The sequence below is a fragment of the Gadus chalcogrammus genome, chromosome 23, assembly GCF_026213295.1.
Source record: "Gadus chalcogrammus isolate NIFS_2021 chromosome 23, NIFS_Gcha_1.0, whole genome shotgun sequence".
NCBI lineage: Eukaryota > Metazoa > Chordata > Actinopteri > Gadiformes > Gadidae > Gadus > Gadus chalcogrammus.
Genome location: NC_079434.1, coordinates 3066774 through 3091418, shown reverse-complemented (window position 1 = coordinate 3091418; position 24645 = coordinate 3066774). Strand labels below are relative to the sequence as shown.

The 24645-nt window shown below is 44.0% G+C and overlaps 1 protein-coding gene across 4 annotated transcripts in view; it reads right to left on the bottom strand.

Moving 5' to 3' along the window:
- arhgap29a (Rho GTPase activating protein 29a) overlaps nucleotides 1–21191 on the bottom strand; it is a 41315-nt gene extending 20124 nt beyond the window's left edge. For 2 of the 4 annotated variants that reach the window (XM_056584281.1, XM_056584282.1), the window contains exons 1-3: nucleotides 20991–21191; nucleotides 19940–20397; nucleotides 2979–3122 (exon numbers count right to left, since the gene is read on the bottom strand). In XM_056584281.1, the coding sequence (XP_056440256.1) occupies nucleotides 2979–3122; nucleotides 19940–20300 (505 nt within the window). In that variant the 5' untranslated portion in view covers nucleotides 20301–20397; nucleotides 20991–21191. Of the gene's footprint in view, nucleotides 1–320; nucleotides 665–2978; nucleotides 3123–17623; nucleotides 17721–19939; nucleotides 20398–20990 lie in introns of those variants that run through there. The other 2 variants (XM_056584284.1, XM_056584283.1) reach the window with 2 other exon arrangements.
- Between the last annotated feature and the right edge of the window lie 3454 nt (nucleotides 21192–24645).

Here is a 24645-nt window from a genome sequence, read left to right as displayed (position 1 = left end):
GCTTCCGTAATCCCATTATTCTTCAGAAATCCGTTTTTCTGAGCTTTGTCAGAAAATAAATGGAATACGCCTCAATGTAAATGGAGGCTGCCCTCCATGTTACTCGAGATATACATCATTTTGGTGAAACAAAATCAAACACAAAGGTTTTGTTTAAATGAATGGTTGGTTTTGTTGTCGAAAAACAGAAGTATTCCAGTACAGGAAGTACATTTTGAGCAGCTCAGAATTGGCCAAAATACCTTCACCTATCTTTAACTTAGAATATTTTTTCAAATGGTAAGACGGTGACATGTACAAACACATAATATACAACTTACCCAAAACCAAGACCGTATCCACTGGCTTCATGAAAAGGGAACTTCAGAGTAGCATACAATAATAGACATGGACCTAACAAACAAAAACTGAAAAGTCCAATGCAGTGTTGAGCACACCAAAATGGAAACCTATGCTTAAAAAACCACAATCAAAAGTACAGGTTCGAAGTACATAAGTAAAATAAAACTAAATACAATAAAAAGGCCCAGGTAGATCTTTGGCATAATGGCGGTCCAACGCCAGATGTTCAGAACATCCTAGATTGACCAGCGCTGCTTAAAAAACCAAGAACTAATGAGTCCAGATCTGTTGGTCTTGTGACCCCCTCCCCCCAGCACTACAACTACCATCCCCCCCCCTCAACAGGACATCCTGAGCCTTGCTGGAACACAATGCCAGCACTCGCACGGGCCTCCACCAGCAGCTCCCCGACGTGGAAGTTACATCACCCGGGAAAAATGGCATTGTGTTGTGTGTGTGTTGGACGAGCAGGTTGGAGGTGGAGGGGGATGCATGGGGGAGAGGGAGAGGGTTGGGGTTGACAACACACACACACACACACACACACACACACACACACACACACACACACACACACACACACACACACACACACACACACACACACACACACACACACACACACACACACACACACACACGCACATCATACATACACTGCAACGCATCCCAGATTGGAGGAGCTGAAGTTGGAGGGGGAAATGCAATGTCGAAATTAAAAGTCTTCATAGTGTAGGGTACTAGAATGCTGTGATGCATTTGATTAGCCTTGATTAGCCAGAGCTCCTGGTTGAACTCTGAGGCCAGGGCCACTGGCCTGCCAGCACTGCCGCTTGCCCTCGCTTGGCAAGGCTTTGAAAAAGTCTCTACTAGGATTCGATGCTAAAAGGTAACAAGAATAGAAAAATTACTATATGTCTGATGTGCCTGTACATTCAATGCCGTTACCAATTGTGATTTCAATTCATCTACTGCGGATTAATAATATTTTAATATTGTTTAAGCAAATTCAGCATTCACAGTATAGTTCCAGTTGGTTGTGCCATTATTTGCACTTTCGCATTCTACAGTCAACACCCTGGAATTGTCCACTTCCAGAAAGTGTACTTAAAAGGGGACATCATTGGATAACCTGACGCCTACTCCCGTTTGTATACACAATCTACCTCCTTCATGTGCGACTGGAAACCCAATACAAACTAATCTCCCAGGTATTGATGCTCACCTCTTGCACAAGGAGGGGTTATATTCCGGTCATTTTTAAACACTGTAGTAACAGTGAGAGAGAGAGAGAGAGAGAGAGAGAGAGAGAGAGAGAGAGAGAGAGAGAGAGAGAGAGAGAGAGAGAGAGAGAGAGAGAGAGAGAGAGAGAGAGAGAGAGAGAGAGAGAACATTTCAATGTACACATGCCATTGTACAAGGTGCTTAAAATGATGAATGACAATAACACATTTCTTGCATTAAGTACACTTAAAATAAATTAATTTGAAGTCGCTTTGAAGAGTGAAATACAGTATTTTAGTCAGAATAGAACATTAGCCATCGTTATGAAGAACAAAAGGAGGGAGAGTGCATTGCAACATTGCATTGGACTGAAAAAAAACAATACGACCAAAGTCTATGAAACGTAGAGCAGCAGACGCCTAGTATAACGTTTCAATAGAGCGTCAGCAGAGGCATCCGTATGATTAATAACAGAGGTGGGAATAATATGTGATGAATGTAGCGCAGCAGCGTTGGACATTCATCACTCCCGCACTAACATGAGCTCAACAATGAACCTTAAGATGAGCTGTTCAATCTTACGTCTCCAATTCAGAGGATGAAAGCTAATGTCAATGTTGGTGTCTTGACTGGGGAGGGCTTAAGCCTTTTGCTTAAGAAAATCATTAGAAATTAATATCACAGGTTTGATGCATTTTTCAGTATGTTGCCATCGAAGAAAACAATCTCTTCTGTAGCTGATTCTATTTCATTTCCTATGTAACAATAAAGCAATATACGTTAGATTTGAAAGGTATAAGAAATCCCCAATATTTATCATTTGCGCATTGCTATTCAACCACGCTGTTTTACTACAATGGTTGACTTTCAAACGTAAAGCCCTTTTCTCATGGTTTAGTCCATATCATAATACAGAAAAAAAGTTACACATTCAACTAGCTATGGTATATCTGTCGGTCTGGGGCCAGATATGATGGGGTATAATTCTGCTTCATTCTTTTTTGGTTGACGGGATGGGAGATACAGGACAAAGCCATGGCATGGTGGTCAAGAAGTAGCCCCCTGGTGGTCACTTGCTGTATTACACCCCAATAGATAAGAATGGTTGGCTTAGCTCTCCAGCAAATTTCAATAACATTGAAGATCCACGGGCAGTACTCATGAATAGCCAACATCTTGGGCTGTGGATTATTCAATGGCGTGAAAGAGACTTAAAGGGTCCTCATTATTTAGATAGAAACAACAATACCCAGAGAGAAACATTATTATCAAAGTTAAGAATTGGCATGCATGGTAGATCTTAAGTTCAATGAAATACAGACGGACAGAAATGGCTCCAAGTTGCCTGGCATCAGTCAGTCAGTCTGTCTGGACGTCTGGAGGTGAGTGTCTGAGAGAGTGGGGCTGCTCACCTTTGACCCTGGAGATGACGATGCCAGCCGCGCTGAGGATGTCCACGGAGTTGAGGCTCTGGTGTTTGCCGATGACGGTCTTCAGGACGCAGAGCAGCTGGCCCAGGCGCTCATGGACCGCCTGGTGGAGGCAGTCCTGGTGCTCTGGAGGGAGGGCACGTGGTGTTACAGAGCGGACCACACTACCACACTGTGATGAGACATGATTCCCAGAGGGATGGGCTCAATAACAGATATCCCAACCGGTCCCCTTGGTGTCTGATATTAGACCACAACGATACTACAATCCTGTTGTCAGCCTCCCTCCCTGGTCTCCTCAGATAAAAGCAGGACTACATTAAAAGTTGTATTACTAACTCCTAGCCCAAATCCTAATTAACAAATAAATAAATCCATGAGCCTAAAGAAAGTGTGCCATTCAGTTAAAACATTCTAAGAAAAACACATTTCTGTGATTGCAATGAGGCAAACCAACAATAACACTGTTGGGGCTTAGGTTGGGGTATGTTGGGGCTTTAACAGTAGTGGTTGGTACTCCTAATACCAAGCGATCATATCACATATCCTCCCATCACAATAAGCCCTCGCATTACGGAGGCAAAGACATTCAATGAATGCCTTAAAAAGGGCTTTAAATAAGGGGTTTCCATGGCGCCATGTTTGACCACATCATACTTGGGCCAACCAACAGTGCTGTAGTCCCCAAGTCGGGCCTTTAGATCAGCAGAGGACGAAGCCTTCAACATACTTACTCAAAGCCCTCAAATAGGGTCTAAACTGCCAAATAAATACTGAACCAAAAATGACCTGGGGTAGTCTTCCTACAATTAGTGGTTAGCTAGTCAGCTATATCCAACGAGTATACGGAGCACCTCAGGTATGCGTGTGTTCGCAGTTTCACTATAAGCACTGTTGGACTTTACCCTGCAGTAATGCACTGCAGATATCTGGTGGCCCTCAGCCTGATTAGCTTGTTGACATGTTTAAAGAGTGAGGTCATGGCGGGTGAATGAATGGGAGGTTGAGGATGGCGGTGTGAGTGAGCGACACGCCGACAGCAGTGTCCTGACACGTTTTATTGGCAGGCAGTATCATGGATGGTTGGTTCCACATGCTTTAAGCTGTAATGCATGTGTGTAGCAGGCCGTCACCTTTCTCCACTACAAGCCGTCACTGTACAGTGAACGCCTTGTAGTGGAAGGTTGGGCTGCTAGAGACGAGTCACAGGGAGATCAACAGTTCCTCTTGCACGTCAATAGTACAAAGAAATACATGGAATATAAGGCATGGAAATCCAATCGCAACACCTGGATTAATGAGGAAAGAAATCCTGACCATTGATCTAAGAATGCGGTTGTGGACAAATCTAAAGTTTAAATTTGAACTGGTCTACATACTTCTGTAGAAGTGCGTGGAGTAAATTGCTTATTTTTTTTATCCTGGTTTGATATCATTTTAATTGAAGCTGCATTTTAGGTGGTGATGACCTTGAGAGTTACAGCACCAAAGCTCTCACAAACATGTCATTACACACACACACACACACACACACACACACACACACACACACACACACACACACACACACACACACACACACACACACACACACACACACACACACACACACACACACACACACAAACACACACATTTCAAAGGCACATTTGTGCTGACGGCTATCCCTGGATTACACCTTGCATGGAAAGGGGATCATGGAGACTTTAGCAGTCTCCTGTTTTGACTTTTATTTGTTCCTGCCTCCTTTTTTCAAAAAGAGGACCAAAAGGACCAGTGGTCGCGGCCAGCGTTGCGGCCGTGGTGACAATGGGCCAGCTTTGTCACTGCCAGGAAACCCAGCCAGGTGACCAGGTGACCCCCCAACAACTGATCCATTACACTGCAACCACAAAAACAAACCCGCAAATGGCTCCACACATGAGGTGATGCAATGTTACACTTATAGATTTGTGAATTTAAAAATAAAACAAAAGCTCTGATATGTTTAAAGAAAAAGTGAACAAAAAAACAAATCTGTAACGTATATCTATTTTTTAAATGTGGTAATATCAAGGGCTATGCCGATAACCATATCATCGCAATTTGTATTTAAATTATTTTTTTAAGGTTTTCTGGTGAAATAAAAGATTCAGCGTCAATTCAGCTTTGTGTGCAAGGGGAAGGGATAGTCCATTAAACAGAATTTTTTTTAATACAATTTTAGGTATACAACAACACAGTACACAGTCAAAAAATACATTCAGAGAGAAAACAGTTACACTAAACAGGTACACTTTAATTACAAGTACTTATATCGAATAATCCTATCGGTTAGTAATACTCATGCAGTTCACGGATGCAGTTGAAAATTTTATCTGTCAAATGTGGAAATGTGTGTATCTAAGATCACATTTTGAAGGACACAAGACCTCCAGCTGAGACAGCTGTCAACAGAGTAATCAAATCTCTATAAGGCTGTCACTTGGAGAAAACAGTCACTGCCATCGGTTTGTGAACGTTCTACGATGCTACCAACGCCACCATCATTCTTCTGTTGCTCAAGTGCCTCTAAATGACGTCAGAGTGCTTTGGGAACGGCACTCTGATGTCAGGACCGGGGGACAGTGACACGTGTTTGTTGACGTAAGTCGCTTTGGACAAAAGCGTCTGCTAAAAGTCCTAAATATAAATATAGCAGTGTGTTACGTATATAGAGTCTGTCAGCTGTGGACCCACAGGGAGATTAGCTGATTGGCATCAGCTGATGAGGATCCTTTAAGTTAACAAATTTAATAAACAAATAGCCCACCGTCCCCTTCCTGGTACTCGTAGCCCAGAACACTTCTTTTTTATTCTCATATTGGCCAAGTCCAACTCTTCGAAGCCTTTGGTGAGAAGTTCAAACTTTGACTATTGTTGTGGAACTTAACTGTTATTATTCAATATGTAGCTTGAGCTCCAATGCTGGCAACCATTTTCATTTGCGACAGCTATAGTGTTATGGATATTATCACGTGTACTAACGCAACATAGAGTAATCAATAAACATTGGCATCGCTAAAGTAACAACATAACAGCATGGCCCTCTGCCTTTTGCCTAGCCTGCCAAAGGCCCCCTCACCAATGTGTGTGTGTGTGTGTGTGTGTGTGTGTGTGTGTGTGTGTGTGTGTGTGTGTGTGTGTGTGTGTGTGTGTGTGTGTGTGTGTGTGTGTGTTAGGGCTGCTCGATTAAGGAAAAAATCATAATCACGATTATTTTGGTCAATATTGAAATCACGATTATTCAAACGATTATTTTTGAGTTTGAAAACATCACGTATTTATTTAGCATGTCTCTGCCAAAAACACTTTGTAACTGAGAACTTTGAAAAAACACACAAAATGGTCAAAAACCAAAAGTTCAATTCTAAAATAATGTACAGATATGTATCCAGCTGTCCTTCTGCACTTTCTATAAAACATTAAAAAAAATTAATTAAAAAAATCGAAAACCCGATTATATTAGTTTTGTGATCGTTTGACGATAAAATCGAAATCGAGATCGAAATTTAATTAATCGCCCAGCCCTAGTGTGTGTTAGTGTTTTTGTGTTAGCATCAGCTTCATCCATCTTCGTCACGTGTCTGGCCTGGCTGGGGCCCCTTGTCCCAGCGGTAACAGTGTCCCCGGGCGTACAGCCCTGTGTGTGTGTCTGCAGTGAACATGTTATTTGTATTATATGCTTCCAGTTATAAGACATCTGGCAGTCGCTCAGTCAGTGGAAGAAAGTGTGTGCATTCTCCCTGGGTTCACAGGACACAGTGTCCCGCCGTTATGGGCATTTTTTGGAACTTTCTATGGCTTCGGATTAGGGCTGGGCGATTTGGCCTAAAAATAAAATCTCGATTTTTTCTAACTAATGGACGATTTTCGATTTAAACCTCGATTTATTTTTTCTGTTTTTCTCTAAACAAATTCTATTGAAACCCATGTACGTGTGTGGCGCTTATGGGGTGTCGCACCACACTCACCAACGCAGGGGTCTACAACCCGCTGATTTAAGAGTATCACGATTATCAACAATCATGGAAAGCTGAGTAGGTTTATCAGTTTTAATAACAGTATGAACAAATAGAACACAAAAATGACAAGTTGTCCTTTGTATATCTATAGTAGCAATAGCACATGCTAAACAAGGACAACATCTACTCAGAATAATTGAATGAACTGTTTACATCCATGGCTAACCAGTGCATGAGAAGGAGATGACAGGAGACTAATGTTTCACTCTTTCAATTGCTCCAATTTGAGCTCTTACTGTTGTTATCTAACATACCATACAGTAATTTAATTGTGTAAAAGTGTGAAATTACTGCCCCTTAAAAATGACCATGAATTAGCTATACTCTCATTTGCATAGTGATTAACATTATGAATTTAAATTGTGTATACCAACTGTATGTTGGCTGACATTTACCTATAACTTTTTTTCCCTCCACTCTAACCAAGGATGCCTGTTTTTAAATTCCCTAGCCTGACACCCAGTCTGAAAGGCTGGCCAGGGGTCCTCATCTAAAAGTAACAAGGAGATATAAAGTGGGATTAAAACATTGTCTTCTGTTGACTACTTATTATGTGGTTTACACATTAATATGGGAGGACTGGACACACACACACGCACGCACGCACGCACGCACGCACGCACGCACGCACGCACGCACGCACGCACGCACGCACACACACGCGAGAAGGAGGGGCTCGGCCCGCTAACTAACGTGCAGAGATGCAGGGGCAGCTTCGCGCTTCGTAACAGAGACAGGGCAGAGCGCGAGCGCGCAGCGGGAATTTTATGAATGGTGAATGTAGGAGATAACTTCCCCTGCTTAAAGTATTTTATTGCAGTTATACCAAACCGATATTTCCGAAAAATAAACACAGAAGTGAAAGATCTGTCACAAGACGATTGATACGTATCCGTGCACATTTTTAAGTGGGTATACGCAAATCCTGGTGCGTTCCTAGTGGGTATACGGCGTATACCTGCGTATCACGTAGACTACACCACTGCTTGTAACTAAGAGAACACACATGTGAGTTGTTGATCACAAATTATTTGTATACATAACGTCATCTTTGCAAAAGACGTTTAACTGAAAAGTGTTTCAATCGACCCGGCTCTCCCCCAAGTCTGTCGGGGGCGAGGTGAATGTGATTGCAGTAGGCTGAGTTTTGCGCGCGTTCTGGAAAGTGAGAGAGGAGGCTACTACGGAGTCTATTCAGCAAAACAAATCGGAAGAGTCTAGAACTGTTTTTAAATCGCGATTTTTCGGTTCAGCCATTTCACAAACCGTAGGAAAGAAAAAATGCAAATTAATCGATTAAACCGAAAAAATCGCCCAGCCCTACTTCGGATCAGAGAAGCCTTGTAAAAAATGCAATTGTACAATATCTAATAAGGTTTTGAATAAAATATCTCCCTTACACCATGTGATGTGTTCGAATCCCAATTTACAAAGGTAGTACCATGATCCAAGAACATAAAAACAAATGCTTGCTTACTTCACTTCCAAGTGTACAGAATATACGAATATATACAAATATAAATATCTCACACAAAAATTATTCAACCACTCTTTTAATTCTATTTTTACAACTTGCTCCACCGATGAAGCCAAAAGCACCCTTCTATCAGAGGTCCCCCGGAAACCACAAACACAAACACACACACACACACACACACACACACACACACACACACACACACACACACACACACACACACACACACACACACACACACAATTAGAAGAAGGCTTCTTAAAACCTAAGCTCTTAATTGGTCAGGGTCATCTTAGTTCCCCATCTAACGACATTATCTCCGGATTGAAAAAGCAGCGAGACGTTCCCCGCCCCAGTTCCCCCAAAGCCAGCTCATGCTGAAAAGAAAGTAAGTGAATCCATGCACCAAGTGTATGAAGAGGGCACCAGTACAGAGCAGCTCTTCCTTAATGAAACACAAACACCTTCAGTCTATATTCTCTGTGTCGTGGCCTATGGGGAAATGCTCAACACATGGGCTAATTTGCCAGGCATTAATTAGCCAGGCATTAATTAGCCAGGCATTGTGGTGTCCACCTCAATAGCAGGACCAACAGTGATAAGCAGAGGATGATATAACCAATGCTGTTCGGTATGCTTTTCTTTTTTCCCACTTAGGTTGTCATTTTATTTTGCAGGTTACAAGTAAAATATATACACCAATGTGAGAGCCTTTAATATGCCCCCCGGCCGCACACAAGAGCAGCCCCGATCCGACCGTTCAGTCTCCTGCTGGGAGGACCAGTTGGGATATCTTTAGTAGGGGGGTAGGTCGTTTGAGTGCGGAAACACAGCTATTGTCTCTGCGGGGCCACAAGCAAATAGAAGAAGCGGCAGCCTCGTAGCTCTGCCTCATAAAGCATTTTATGGAACAATAAATCACTGTGCCAGCTTTCAGCATTTCACACGGTGCAGACAAGCTGTGTGTGTGTGTGTGTGTGTGTGTGTGTGTGTGTGTGTGTGTGTGTGTGTGTGTGTGTGTGTGTGTGTGTGTGTGTGTGTGTGTGTGTGTGTCTCTATATTGCCAGACACAAGAGACCTGTGGTCCTCATAGCTGCGCAGAATTCCAATTTCTATTTGCATGCCATAAATAGTTTTGTCTGCAAATTGTTGAGTTATAATAATGTAAACAATTATAATAAAAGAAGTGGGGAAAATAATCACTTTTCACAACTTAAAGATACATGCCCACCAAAACAAATTTTTTGGGGCTTAAAAACATCTATATTTGTACATTGGTGGTATTTTGTGCGTCAAAATGAAAATCCTGCCTCAACATTGAACCTTTGCTAAACACATCATATATCCTGATGTATTGGCAGCCGCTCCGAGCTTATATAAAGAGAGAGGGGTCTGTCCACCGCCCAGGCCTGCTGAGGAGGAGAGGGAGGCCGGGGCGTGGATTTGGAGGCGAGGCCTGCCAGCGCCACATTGCCAGGTTTTAACTTGATCGGCGTCATGGAAACCCAGCATTCCAGGCCCATGTGAGGGGACCAGTGGATGGGGTTTGCAGCGGGGTTGGGGTGGGGGGGGGTTTCATAATGAAAACATTGTTGGATCATTCACCATCGAGATGACACCTCAATACACAAACAATTTGTTGTGCTCCCGTCTGGCCCAGATGTTGTTGTTTTTTGTTGTGCAGTCATCATGACCATCCGTTACCAAACATTTAAACCCTTGGGAAAAAGATTGAAACTACTAGAATGACAATGGTAATACCACATCAACACTCACTTCCAGTTCTGGGAGGCTCACTTTGCAACATGTAGCCCCAGCGAGATGCATGGTCTCTGGCCTGGCCTGAGCACCAGTCTATCCAAGGCAGTGTGAACCTCCAGCCTGGCCCGCCACAATATGACTGGGCAACATTCCTTTGGCAGTGACCGCTCGCTATGCTCAGTCACGCATTGCAAATGATTGCAGCTATAGATTATTTATGCTTCAAAACTTTTGCGGGACCAGAGGTGAGCTTATTTTCTGGGCGTGGAATCGCTCCAAATGTCACAACAAGGACCGTAGAGTTTAGGTCAAAACATTTACAAAAAAACTGTGAGTTGGACAGGCTTAGCCACGACTAATGTCAATCAAAAACCTTCAAGGATCTGCTATTAAGTCGGGGCCCAGCTGGACATTCCAGTTCTTCGGCCAGTGAATAACCCACCAAGGGTTCGGGGTGGCACTCGTTTCAAAAGAAAAGGTGCATTCATGAGTAGACAGTAGTGAAGCTCAGTGGGGAGGCGCTGCTTTGAGACTTGCATTTCCTCATCAGGCAACAAGAGCCAAAATGTGGGTCCCATAATCAGTCTATCAGTCATTCACTATTGTTTTGCTCCAATAGATGAAGTCAAAAGCATCCAACCTCTTACAGAGTATGATCGAAGATCACTATTGCCTACAAAGATAACAAAAGAAACATTGCAATGACCAAAAGAAAAGGCTAATCTGTTTGTCCAGTAATAGGAAAGGTCAAGCCTAATGGTTCCACTTAACCTTCTAACCCATGGCCCTCACTCTGGGAAAGACACTTCCAACGGGTGGCCTATACGTCTCTGGTCCGACCCCAGCCTTAAACACCTCCTGAGGCCAGCAAGCCACATCCACAAGCAGCGGCCTGAGTGGACCACCGGTGTGGACTCCAAGGATTACTAGATTACACGCAGCTGGTCAAATAAGGACCTCTTGCCTCCGCTGGGCCGGTGCTCATGCCAGGGCATTCCCTGCTGCTCCCACCTTTGAAGAACTCTTTCCCATGACTGCACACACAAAGAGCCAACGTTTAAAGAAGGAGCCCCAGGCTATAGACACACACACACACACACACACACACACACACACACACACACACACACACACACACACACACACACACACACACACACACACACACACACACACACACACACACACACACAACCTGCCGTAGGTAGGGGGGCTTAGGCGGTGGACTCCACTAGACCTTGGCCAAAGCCTGTTAGCAGTTTGATCACAAGAATACCAATGAAAGCTTATAGAAAGGTTTCCAAGTCAAAGAGATTGTTTGATAAAAATAATGAATTTCAGAGAAAGAAATTGCAAAGCTATCTCGGTGGGCCAATATTTAATTTACGCAGATTGAGACTGTAACTATGTTAGACTTAAAAGCACACCACAACCCAAACTCACAATTCCATCCGTCTATGAGCGCACACACACATAAAACACAGACTCAATCTTCTACCCAACGGCCTTGTTACCCTCAATCATGTATCTCCACACTTCTAGCATATGGGTGAGGTTCATAGCGTGGAGTAGGGTCTTTCCCCCTTTGATTAGTCCTTGGAGCTGTCCATCAGTAATAAATAACAGACCTATTTGTCCCCCATTCCTCTTGATATCCCCCTCCCCCGCTGCCCCTCCCCTACCACTCTCCACCCCCTACTATTGTTGATGAAAGCTGGCATCCCAACTATGCTCTCTGGAAAAGAGAAGGGAAAAACAGTCCCCCAATGTTAGCGGCCAGAGTTAAATGGTGAGGAGGCGTTGGTCCTGGCAGTCAGAGGTGGCTTGCCGTGCTGTTCAGCCTTTGCAAAATAAACTATTAATAAACCCCATCTATGCTGCTCTGGGAGAGCCCCCCTCCCCCACAGATCCCCCTGCTGCACACCTGTCAGAGGAGGAGGGAGTCCTCTGCAGTGAAGCACAAGAGGGGCTTGTTGAGCTTCCCTCCATCCTAATCCTGGGTGAATAGAATTTGTGCACTTTTAGTCTCTCGCAGCTGACTCCAGCAGAGGCCTTCAGAAACAACATTTGCTTCATAAGGGAAGAGATCATCTCTGTTGTTTCACCAGACAGCAGTAATTGGTTATCATGTACATTCAAAATTTTATTTTAACGAGCAGGATTTGTGATTTGATGGGGAAAAATGTAACTGGGTCTTATTTGTTCAATTCAAACCATCGGCGAATTAAATAAGATATATATATTTAAATCGTATTATTGTTTCGAAATAGATGTAACATAAAAAGACAGGAGTCCCTCTCAAAAACAACCAAGCCATGAGGGGATTTAAAGCCCTGTTTTGTTCCTCAGCTTAATGTCGTCAACGCACAAAGACCAGCTTGGAGCACAGGACTGCCAGCACATTGGTTTGAAGCACTTACGGTCCCTTTGCATGTGATCGGAGAGGGGGTTAATTTGCACGTGTCGGTCTTGCCATAGAAGATCTTAATAGAGAAGGGCCAACCGAGCAAAACAGGAAGCCGAATCCCTTCATCGGGAGTTATGAAATGTAGAGCTTTGAAGGCTTTAGGGACAGGGAAAACAACGGGAAGACGAAACAAAAACAAAAACTTGTTCTACCAAATAATCAACATTCACATTATAATATTATTATTGTCTTTATCGTAAAACTGTTAATTGCAACCATAAATCTGTTCACTTTTGAAGCAATGTAGCATTCTATTATTCATCCTTTTTCTACCTTCATAATTGGTGAATTGACAATGACATTTTATTGTGCGGATATTTCTACCCAAGGTTAATGCAATGAGGCCCATGCTTCACACTGCCTCTCTTTAACACAACCCAACCACCCCCACCACCCTCCCCTGGTCCTTGAAAAAACCTCTCCTTCCCCATTATCTCCACCCCTCGACCCTTCCCACAATGCAACCCCCGACAGACACAAGAAGGCCCCTTATCTATCCAGCGGGCAGACGGATAGTATTCGGCCCTTGCTTCGCTTTTACAATCAAGTCTGTTGAGCTCCACTTCAATTGAGGCACCCCCCTTCGCCCCAACATAACTGGCAGGTCTTTGGACTGCAGATGGAACCCTGTATTCCCATCTCTCCGCCACCAGCTCCTGTGGGGTTTAACAGGCTATGAGCAGCTCCCAGGGTGGGACTGTTTGAATCTATTCTAAGCATTTTATCCAAAGCGACTTACAACCATCCATTCACACATTCACACACCGACGATGGAGTCAACTTTGTAAGATGACAGCCAGCTCGTCGGGAGCAGTTCGGGTGATGTGCCTTGCTCAGGGACACCTTGTCACTCAGCAAAACGAGAGGACGACGGACATTGAGGAGGTTGTGGATCTGATTTAAAACAATTTATAATTTATCCATGATACAGAAATCACTGATTTCGGCAGTTAAAGACTTAATAAATGCATATAACGATCACATGGTGGTACATGCAATCTTGGCTAAACCTAGACAAGTCCAGTGCGTGGGACGGGGGTTCCAGGTCCGGCGAGCTCTACTTAAGCTCATTTTGCAGGAGAAGTTTTGTATTCAGTCTTGACCATCAAAGAGCCTCTATGGTTATTGGTTCTAATCTGCCTGCGCGATGTGTGGGGAAACTTCTGAAATAGCATTTACGTATCTCTCAGAGACTGCAGACACCTCTAAAAAAAGAAATGAGTACAAGAGTACAAGTTGTTGTTTTACCTGCACAGGCTGCAGTATATTCAAACCGAGCTGCGTAATGGGTGTTACGGTATGTGTGACGCGGTGTGTGGGACCAACAAGCGATCTCAACCACAAAGTGACTGCAAAAAAACATGCTAATGTGGTTATACCTGACAACATAGGGTGTGCTGAAGCATTATTTTCTCCACTTTATAATTGCAGCGGTGAGGCAGGCAGTGATGCAGGAATCCCGAGAACACAGGGAGAGGAGGTAGAGAGAGAGAGAGAGAGAGAGAGAGAGAGAGAGAGAGAGAGAGAGAGAGAGAGAGAGAGAGAGAGAGAGAGAGAGAGAGAGAGAGAGAGAGAGAAAGAGACAGAGTTGAGAGACAGAGAGAGAGAGATAGAGGGAGAGAGGAGAGACAGAGAGAGGAGGAACAGAGAGAGGAGAGACAGAGAGAGGAGAGAGAGAGAGGAGAGAAAGGAGGAACAGAGAAAAGATTGAGAGAAGAGGCTACCCACTCTTTACAAATTTTACACGGCTGCTGCTGCTGGTTTTTAATACGAGTTTGACATATTTAGACATATTACATCAAAATGTCAATTTTCTTCAACTGTCACAAACGTTAACCTATCTGAGCTATGTGATTCATAGCCTTTGAGCTTTTCAGCGTTAGTCATTACTTTGAGTCATGCTCCCCATACTTGTGGAATGTTCAGATTCCATCTAGAGGCAGTGTGTAATTTCATTTTGTACTACTGGTTGTTTATACTACAGTCTACAAATAAATAAACTAATATTATTCATTTGAACTTGATCATAGCATGTATAGTTTACTCAGCTGTTCTTTACCACTACATCCCTGCAGGGCTCCATTTGCTAAACTTAACAAATCTGCATATTGTGGTCAGAAACCGACCACCTGCATCCTGTGCAGAGAGGTTACCAAAAGGCTGTATCCTCACAGTCAGACTTGCTCCATAGCGATATATATTTTTAACGTTTTTTCCTCGTTATATATGAGAAAAATATATGCCCCCAGCCATAAGTCCAGTGACCCCAGGCATGCAGCTTTGCACCATAACATTACCAGGGGGCCTTAAGAAATCCACAAGTTAGAGACCAGGTCAGGACATGGGAGATCCAAGCTAGATTTGATCTTGTAAATACATGTTTGAAGTTATAATGCCTGGTTGTTCTGCAGCCAGGCACATTGACAATGGCTACACTGGTGGCGGCGACCATAAAAGGAGCTTTTTTTGGAGGAAGGAAGGTTCTTAATGCTTTATGTTTGATAGCAGACCCAGAGGGACAGGCCATCTAAACAGAGTGCGGTCTCAGTCATTGAGAAAGCCTTGAAATGGGCACTGAAAAGGAATAAGTGGAGCTAATTTTAGGCTGCCAATTCACAAGGGGTGATTTAGACCACAAATCACAAATACAGCGTTTAGGTTTCGCTAGGTTTCCCACGGCTTTCACTTTCCCACAAAGCTTTGGTATTATGGAGAAGTGCCCCTCCCAGCACTTGAAAACCATATATGTCCTCGAATCTTACTTCATAATGAGTTTGAAGTACTTATAAATATCTAGTTAAAGGAAAACATTGTTTAATTAATTTAGAGTTATCAAGAATTGGGAAATAAAAACAAAAGTAAGTGAAAACAACTCCTAGCCAACTGCTTAGGAATGGCCCCCATTCCCACAAGTCCATTCACAGTGCAGCATTATACATTACACAACATCTGTACGGTGATACAGACAAGTTAATCATCCACACACCCGTCGTTTACAGTCACACAGCAGTGTGGAAGTGGAAGAAGCTCTCACATGAGGTCATCAACACTCCCAAGGTGTCACTGCTCTCTTAAAAAAGATAAATGCACGTTGTCCCTGCGCTCCACGCAGCTGACGCGACGGAAGGGAGGGGGGGGGGTGTGTATGAGTCATATTGTGGCAGCATGGGTATCAGTTAAAGTGTGACTAATGGTGAACTTATCCATGGTGACCAGTTGAGCAAACCTCCTCTGGTTTAACAATGCGATGCGGAAAGCAGGGTCGTAAAAACCGGACTGTGTTTGAATGGACAATCGTCATAAACTGCTTTCTTTATATTGGACATCTTACATGAATGAAAAAAACACTAAATAAATACTTAGAGGATGATACTTAGAATTTACTTTTTTTTTAAATGACCAAATACAAAAATAAATAAACAGTAAGATTGTAACTCGTGGAATAACCACCACCAGTAACACCACCAACCCTACCCAAACACACCCACCACCAACCGACCTCACACTACAGGCCAGCATTATCAGAAGATACATAGCACTGTGGTCCCCTGGCAGACAGCCTAATAACACTGAGCAGCCAATGGTACCGTGTATCGCTCGGTGTCCCTACACACTGCATTCTTAGTGTTAAAAGAAAGTCAGCCGCAAAGGAAGACACCAGAGAAACAAATGGGTGTTTGTTCCGTAGGAATGCGGAGTATGTAAGGCAAAGGGGGTAGAGTGAGATAGTGGTTGAGGAGGGGTATCAAAGTAGTCTTGCTTTGGGGAGCTAGCCCCTCACCAACCAGAATGATGAAGACTATCAAAACTATTTGCTTAGCAAACGGCTAGATCCTGTGTCACATGCCAATATTTAACCTTATTAAAACTGCACTCTGGTTCGGTCATCGAAATGCAAAACCTTTAATTACAGAAACGAGGGCTCCGTTGGGCACATTTGTGTCTCGGCAAGAATTAGAGAGATGTAAAACTCCCCCGCTTGGTCTATTTCCCGTAATCCTAGTGCCATGAGTTACATTATACTGGATACAAACTAGGACTTGAAGTAAAAGTAAACTACTACCATGAGCCCAGTGCAGATTTACAGCGAGCACCTTATTCTACACACACACACACACACACACACACACACACACACACACACACACACACACACACACACACACACACACACACACACATACACACACACACACACACACACACACACACACACACACACAAGGGAACAACATTAATATTAGCACAACTCTAGCTTGAAACATGAGCCAGCCTTATACTCTATCGTCAGAATTGTTGAAGACAGATTCTCGCCCATCTTGCGGTCCTATCTCGCTGCAGACGGTCTCACTGTTTAAATCGCCAGCTCTGCTTCCCTGAGCTAACCGCGCCGGTGTTGTTGTCATTGTTAAATGGCTGACGCACAAAAGCCATAATTTTCTGCTTGGCGGAATAGAAGCAGGATATTACCACCGGTCACACACACACACACACACACACACACACACACACACACACACACACACACACACACACACACACACACACACACACACACACACACATACACATACACATACACACACATACACACACAGACACACACACACACACACACACACACACACACACACACACACACACACAGACAAACAGACACGCACACAGACACACACAAAGACACACACACAGCTCTGTATGCCGCAAAACAACATGGGACAAAAGGTTTTGCTTTTGTTTTTGTGTTCCCCCTCCCCCCCTCAAATTAAGACATACTAGGAGACATATTTGAGGATATAATTGATTTTTTTGTCATGCTAATCCACCACGAGCAGGAGATGTTTTTCAAGAGAACCCCTCCACCGCCTCGGAGTCTTACCGTCCACAACAAAGGAGCTGATCCCCGAGCCCTCCAGGTCACCATGCGTCCTCCGTGACCCCGGCCCCGCGTCTGCACAACGCCCCCGTCCAACGCCTGACACGGTGCCTCAGTCAGCACCCCCACTGGCCCATGTTCACCAGCCTACTCACGTCCCTATAGCCCACGGTCACTCGTCGACCAACGCACACAACAACAGTTCAGAGGCAACAGTTGCTTATTACAGGCAAACAAACAGAGAAATCTTCCTGCCACAGAGTTTACTCCACCAGAGACCGGCCAGAGTGAGGGCCATCGGCTACGGAGAAACAATGGCAAGTTTGATGTGAAAAAGGAAAAAAACGTCTTAGTAATAAACAAACAACCGTTAATGGGAATGGCCAAGAAGACCCCCCTCCAGTTCACCAACCCCTGGGAACAAACCCCCAGTGGATGTGGCTATTCTTAACATGGGAAAATAGCATCGTGGCCAAGAGCGAACGGCCTGCGCGTCTGAGGTTGCCTCCCATACTATGGGTGTCAGACTCACACGGGTGACCGCAGACACCGCGCCGGCGGGAACCCACCCCCGACCCCCCAGGACAGAGACAATATGGTCATAAGTGTGTGTGTGTGTGTGTGTGTGTGTGTGTGTGTGTGTGTGTGTGTGTGTGTGTGTGTGTGTGTGTGTGTGTGTGTGTGTGTGTGTGTGTGTGTGTGTGTGTGTGTGTGTGTCTCTAATCTGTATTTTGTATATCACCCTCCTGCCTGCTGCCCTATGAAGATAAGCAGTGAACCAGAGCCCTAACTGGCTCAATATGATCAGCCTCATCATGGGGGCGATTAACTGATGTGCACTTCCACTGTTTACTGCAAGGAAATAACAATAATTTTGCAAATGAGCGCTTTCCTGTAGTTAGCCTCAATAATCTGCAGTCACGTGGAGTAGATTGGAGTGGGTAGAGAGGGAAAGCCAGACCACCATGTTTTCAATCCTGTATGTTATATTGGTTATATTTTGCCTTGACTAATGGGATGAACAATATCCACGGGGTGGTGTCTTCTAGGCTGCTGTACTACCAACACCTTGCTATTTAAAGTGTTAGCTTGAACCATGTCGTGAACATGTTTGACTCTGACAAGGAATACAAAGCACTGCAAAAGGCAACACATCATAACAAAACTATCATAATACGATCAGAGATATAATTAGTTATAATACGTATAGTTATAAGAAATAGTTATAATTAGATATTGCATGACAATGTATTTATCAGAGTCCTAACCAGAGGTTGAGATTACAGTATCCATGCAGCTTTCACGTTTGAGTCATGTTTGCATTCCATCATTGTACAACCACAAAGAAACACTTCTGATCAACTCCTTTGAACAGAACCAGAAGTATGCCACCCGCCAGAATGAATGAGTGCATGAATAAAAAAGTATGCCATCCCACAAGAGACCTAGAGATGACATACAGCACTTGATCTGTATGGATGATGGAGACAGAGAGACACTCAAAAGTCCCTTACGCATGAAACAGCCAGACCTGTTCAAACCCTGGTGAAACAGCCAGACCTGTTCGAACCCTGGTGAAACAGCAAGACCTGTTCAAACCCTGGTGAAACAGCCAGACCTGTTCAAACCCTGGTGAAACAGCCAGTCCAGGTGAAACCCTGGTTGAACAGCCAGACCTGTTCAAACCCTGGTGAAACAGCCAGTCCAGGTCAAACCCTGGTTGAACAGCCAGACCTGTTCAAACCCTGGTTGAACAGCCAGTCCGGGTCAAGCAGACATGGCCCTCTCTAACCTCCAGGGACAAAGCCTCCTCAGGATTGCTTCATGGTCTAAGGGTGTTGGAATCCAGAGTATTGTAGCACTAATAGGAGGCGAAACCGAGCAAATACCTTTCCATCTCACACAGGAACACATGCATTTGTTCACTGGTATATCGACCTGCGTAACACATAGCAAGTGTAACTCACACGATCTTTGCTTTTGCTCTATCTAGACAAAGGGATCTATGACTATTGAATTAGTCTATTACACATTACAATGGATGTGTTAGTCAGATCCTCACATGTCCCTCATACATAAAGATCAACACGAATCATTTTTTTCTTTTTTACACATTCTCTCTCTCTCACTCCCGCTTTTTCGCTCTCACTCCCGCTCTCTCGCTCTCACTCTCACACTCGCTCAGTCTCTCAAGCACAAACAGACAGATAAGGTTGGTTGACTGACCGTTCAGCCAAGGCCAGAACTGTACAAAACAGGTAAAGGGTCTGGGAGGGGGGAGGGTAAATCCACAACACTATATTTGTTGTTGTCCCTTACCTTCAGAGGAGAACACTTCCTTTAGATGCAAGAGAACGTCAGCAAACTTGCGCACGTCGCTCACCAGCTGCATGATATAGTCGGGGTTAGCAGTGGCTGGTACTTCCGAGCCCTCAGAGCCATGGTTAGCAGTGCTCGGGGCCCGGGTCTTGGACCCTCTGCCCGGTGGGCCAGACCCGAAGGGGCCCGCACTCGACACAGACCCAGCCACGGTGGTTGTACCAATGCTCGTTGAGTTTGGGAAGAAGTGCGTGTTGGAGAAGCGGGGTATGGACAGGGAGAGCTTTGCTGCTCCCCCACCACCCATTCCTTCTCCTCCTCCACCGCCTCCGCTGCTCTGCCGCAGCATGGCCGCCAGCATGTCCGGCGGTCTGGGTTGACCCCAAAGCTTGACCTGCGAGACCTCCAACTGGCTCAGGCCCGATGGTGTACCGGAGTAAGGATGTGTAGACCTATTCCTTCCAAAACATAAGTAAAGAGAGAACAAAAATTTATCTTAGATCCAACACGAATGTTTTAGTAATGGAAATGGCTATTTTTGTCCAATATGGAAATATCGTTTGTCAGCTTTCTAAGCTTTAGGCCTACGATTAACGGTGTTGTACCTAAGCAGGTGGCCCACGTTAATCAGAGCCAAGAGAGCATCTCTACATGAGAACCGTATAGTGGCAAGATACGTTTATCGGAGTCAGGGATCCCGTATAGATGTGCACTGCACTGTATCATACCTGATCACTTATAATTAAACATTACAATCAGTGCGTAATCTCACAGACCTTCTAGACACAAACGAAATCAGGTCAACCCTTAAAATATATGAAAACGATGTAGCAACACACTGATTCAACGAACAACACATATTTGTATGCATGAGAGTTATTTTAAACAACTGTCTGTACGTTGACCACCAACAAATCAAACCCCAGTTGTTTAGCGAATATATATAGGCCTATATATATATATATATATATATATATATATATATATATATATATATATATATATATATATGTATGTTATATACGTGTTTGGATCGTTGTAATGTACAAACCTGCTGTTGAATCCTGAAACATTGCAACAGGAAGAGTCTTATTGGGGTAACGTTGAGTCTGTCTGAAAGGGAGACGCGGCTTAATCCAGCTGTATTAGCGGTACCCCTCACCGGTCAGTCGGCTCCGGATCAACACCACTGGCTGTGTGCGGACTTTAGCAGCACCGCCGGCCGGTACACTGAACTCTAGAGTGGATGGAGCTCCTCGGCTAACCACGTGATTTAGAGGATAACTTGTGATTTGCGGAGGGAGGAGAATTGGGGGCGGGGATTAGAGTGTGTCCCTCCCATCACAACAGGTGTCTTATTTGGTACAGCAGTCTTTCCTTCTTCAATGCAAAGTTGAATTCAAAGTTATTACAGTTTGATCTTATGCAATTATTAGGCGCAGGGTATTACATTCGTTACGTAATCTGAACCCTTACCCTATTAAAATGTAGGTTTCTAGTTTTAAATCATTCCAGATCTTCCCGAAAGCATATTGAGGAATGTATTGAGGGTTTCTGTGTAGCCTATGTAGGCTAACCTATTAGAGAAAATAGGCATACATACAATAAATGTGGTCCTTGCCTATGCAAAAGGCTGCCTGGTCTGCTAGCTTAAATTACTAAAGAATGTAGGCCTACAAGTTGAACAGAACACTGTCTAGGCGTATTGCCCTCATAATATAGGCTGAACAGAGACATAGAAAGCCGATTATCTGGTACTTCAGGGGCCTTTCACCGAGGAAACATGGCATAGCCTCGATGTATTTATATCGCTATAAACAGACAAATACAATTAGGTAACTACTTTATCATTCTTCGAAAATGCAATTTATTAACATTATTCTTTTGGTGGTATTTTTCGGATAAAATGTGTCATTGCCAGGCCTATAGGAGGGCTATTTATTTAGGCTCACAAGTCAGGACCTGTAACCCAAGTAAGGTATTGAACGACTGTATTTTAGTCGGCTGCAGACCGCCAACTGTTAGGTCAGGGAAGTGGGCCTCAGTCGGACAGGGTTGGGAGCCCCGGTGTAAGTACCATATTGGCTCGGCTACCAGATCGGCTCGGGGTCCGTCGTCTGCTGATTACGTTACACAATATCATTGGCTGTACGCTTGAATGGGCGTAGGCTACATTGTGATTGGCTGCTAAGGGACAGTTGTGATTGGCTGTTTTGTGCTGTAGCTCTGGCTGTCGTCATAGCAACCACAGCGAGCACATGTGTGAGCGCGAGTAGGTCTGTCTAGTTTCGGGTTGTGTTGCCAGATTGGGCATATGTCCCGTTTTTCCAGCCTAACGTGATTCAAAGTAGCCAAATCAGGCTGAAAATGTGCCCAATCTGGCAACACGGACGGCTTATCTTAACAGCCAAGATGATTCCGAGGGATGTTTTGTTTTTAGAAGAAAACTATCCATACAGATAGGTTGGGAATGGTCTATGTTCAAAATGAAAGATCATTACAGGCTCTTTAATTTAAGCCATAAAAGACCTTATTGCTGTAGATAGCGTATTGTGTGACGTAATCAGCAGACGACTGACCCCGAGCCGATCTGGTAGCCGAGCCAATATGGCACTTACACCGGCCCTAATGTTGCGAAAGGAAGTTAGGTTGAAAGTGCATTTTCCTTGTGTATGGCTCCCTCGTGTGTTGTTTTAAGGTAACGATTCTAGGGGGTGGAGAAGGAGCTGATTATCTGAAGTGTATTTTCCTTGTATATGGCTCCCTCCTGTGTTTTTTGCAGGTAATGATTCTAGGGGATGGAGAAGGAGCTGATCATCTGAAGGGGCGTGGGCAGAACAGGAGGTGAATGTTTGTAGGGGGAGAGGGAGGAGGTGAGTGGCTATCTCCTTCTATGTGGAGTTTGTATGTTGTCTCCAAATGCCACAGGGTACCCTGGGCCTTTAAAAGCATGTCAGGTCTCAACAGAAGCGGCCATGAAGTTCCTGACAGAATTGACAGAGAAGGCTGATCTAATGGCGTCGTTTCCAGAACGGGACATTTAACTTCAGATGATTGGACTGCCATCTGAACCCTGTTCATATCTCCCAGGCTCTCTGCCGTTTCCACCTAGAAGTTCTGCTAAAGAATAGAAGCACGGCTGGATCTGAGATAACATTTTATGTGCCATTGATAGGTTTCCAAAATCACATAATTCCATCAGGCTTCCGTGTTGGCCGCTTTCTGGGGGGGGGCTGTTGCATCACAGTGTGTGGATGGGTATAAGGTAGACGCCTAGGACGAGGCTGTCTGTACGTCTGTAGGATGAAATTTCTGTAGATCTGTATGTCTGCCTGTAGGTTTGTAGGTCTGTCTGTAGGTAGAGCTTGCTCTGCTGGCCTAGTGTTCGGCGTATGGTACGTCATCAGAGCGCCAGAGAAGAACATCATTAGATGACCTTCAATGTAAGAATTAAACGGATTGCCGTCTAAGATAAGGTGTGAATGCTTCTACTGATGTTCTAGTGTCAACTTGAAGTTCAAAATACTTTATTGTGCAGTATAGTATACAAATCCAAGTCACAAACAATCACGCACACAATAAAAAACACGATACAATCAATAAATTAGGAATTTATGGGACAAAAATGTGTTCCTTCTTCTGTCAACAGAAAAAGGTTTATCCTGAAGCAGTTGAGGATGATCCTACAAGTTGCCAGCAGGAGAGGTACCACCATGTCTTTCCTCACCTTGAGTCCATCATTGTTCTCAAAGTGCGGCCCGCGGGCCAATGGCGGCCTGCCGAAACATTTCCATGACATACAGATGTAAGTTAAAAAAGAAAGAACTAATTATTATATCAATATTAATTTAAACAAAAATAAATAAATATAAAGAGAAAAGTCGACTCTCTAGCTTTCAATTACACTTAGACCTCACTAGACCTCAATCCCAGAGGTCCACGGCGCAATGTTTTTTTTCACCACTGGGATGCTGACGGCGTTTCCCGCCTGATTTTTTGTCCTTTGCCGGCCCTCAAGTCAAATTTTGGGTACCTAAATTGGCCCTCAGCTGTCAAAACTTTGGGAACCCCTGATCTATGGGCTTCACAGTGCACTTATAGGGGGACTCGTTCAATAAAGTAATAATATCCTCCAATCACAGCTTTACAAGTCCTTTGTGGTCCATAAGCCCCCTTATGACATTTTTAAAAATGTATGTTTGGATACGTTAAAAAATAATATATATATCTAATATATATATATATATATTTATTAATAATAAATGAAAATGTTAATAATTATTATTATCATGACTAAGGAATCTTAATTTCAATGAGTTACGGAGAAGGGGTGGGATTAAATAAGTGTAAACTTCTTTCCACTCCTTTTCGACTTTTTACAATTATCAAGTATGTATCATTTATGCATCTAATTATGCTTTCTATTTTGTTTAACATCAGTAATTTGTGCATGATATGATATTTTTTTGTTTTATTTTACATGTTCGAAATAAATTTCAATCAAATCAAATCAAATATGAGTATGGATCCCATCCAGCTACATGATGAGGTTCTCTGCTCTGTAGGACTGACAGAGTCCAAGCTCCACCTCCCCCCACCCCCTGAGGCGGGGTCCCCCAGGAGGTGGTGGAGGTTCTGGGCGTGGCTGCGGAGGACTGCCCTCCCCAGGTGGGTCTCAGTCCTCCTGAACAAACAGGACCGCTTCA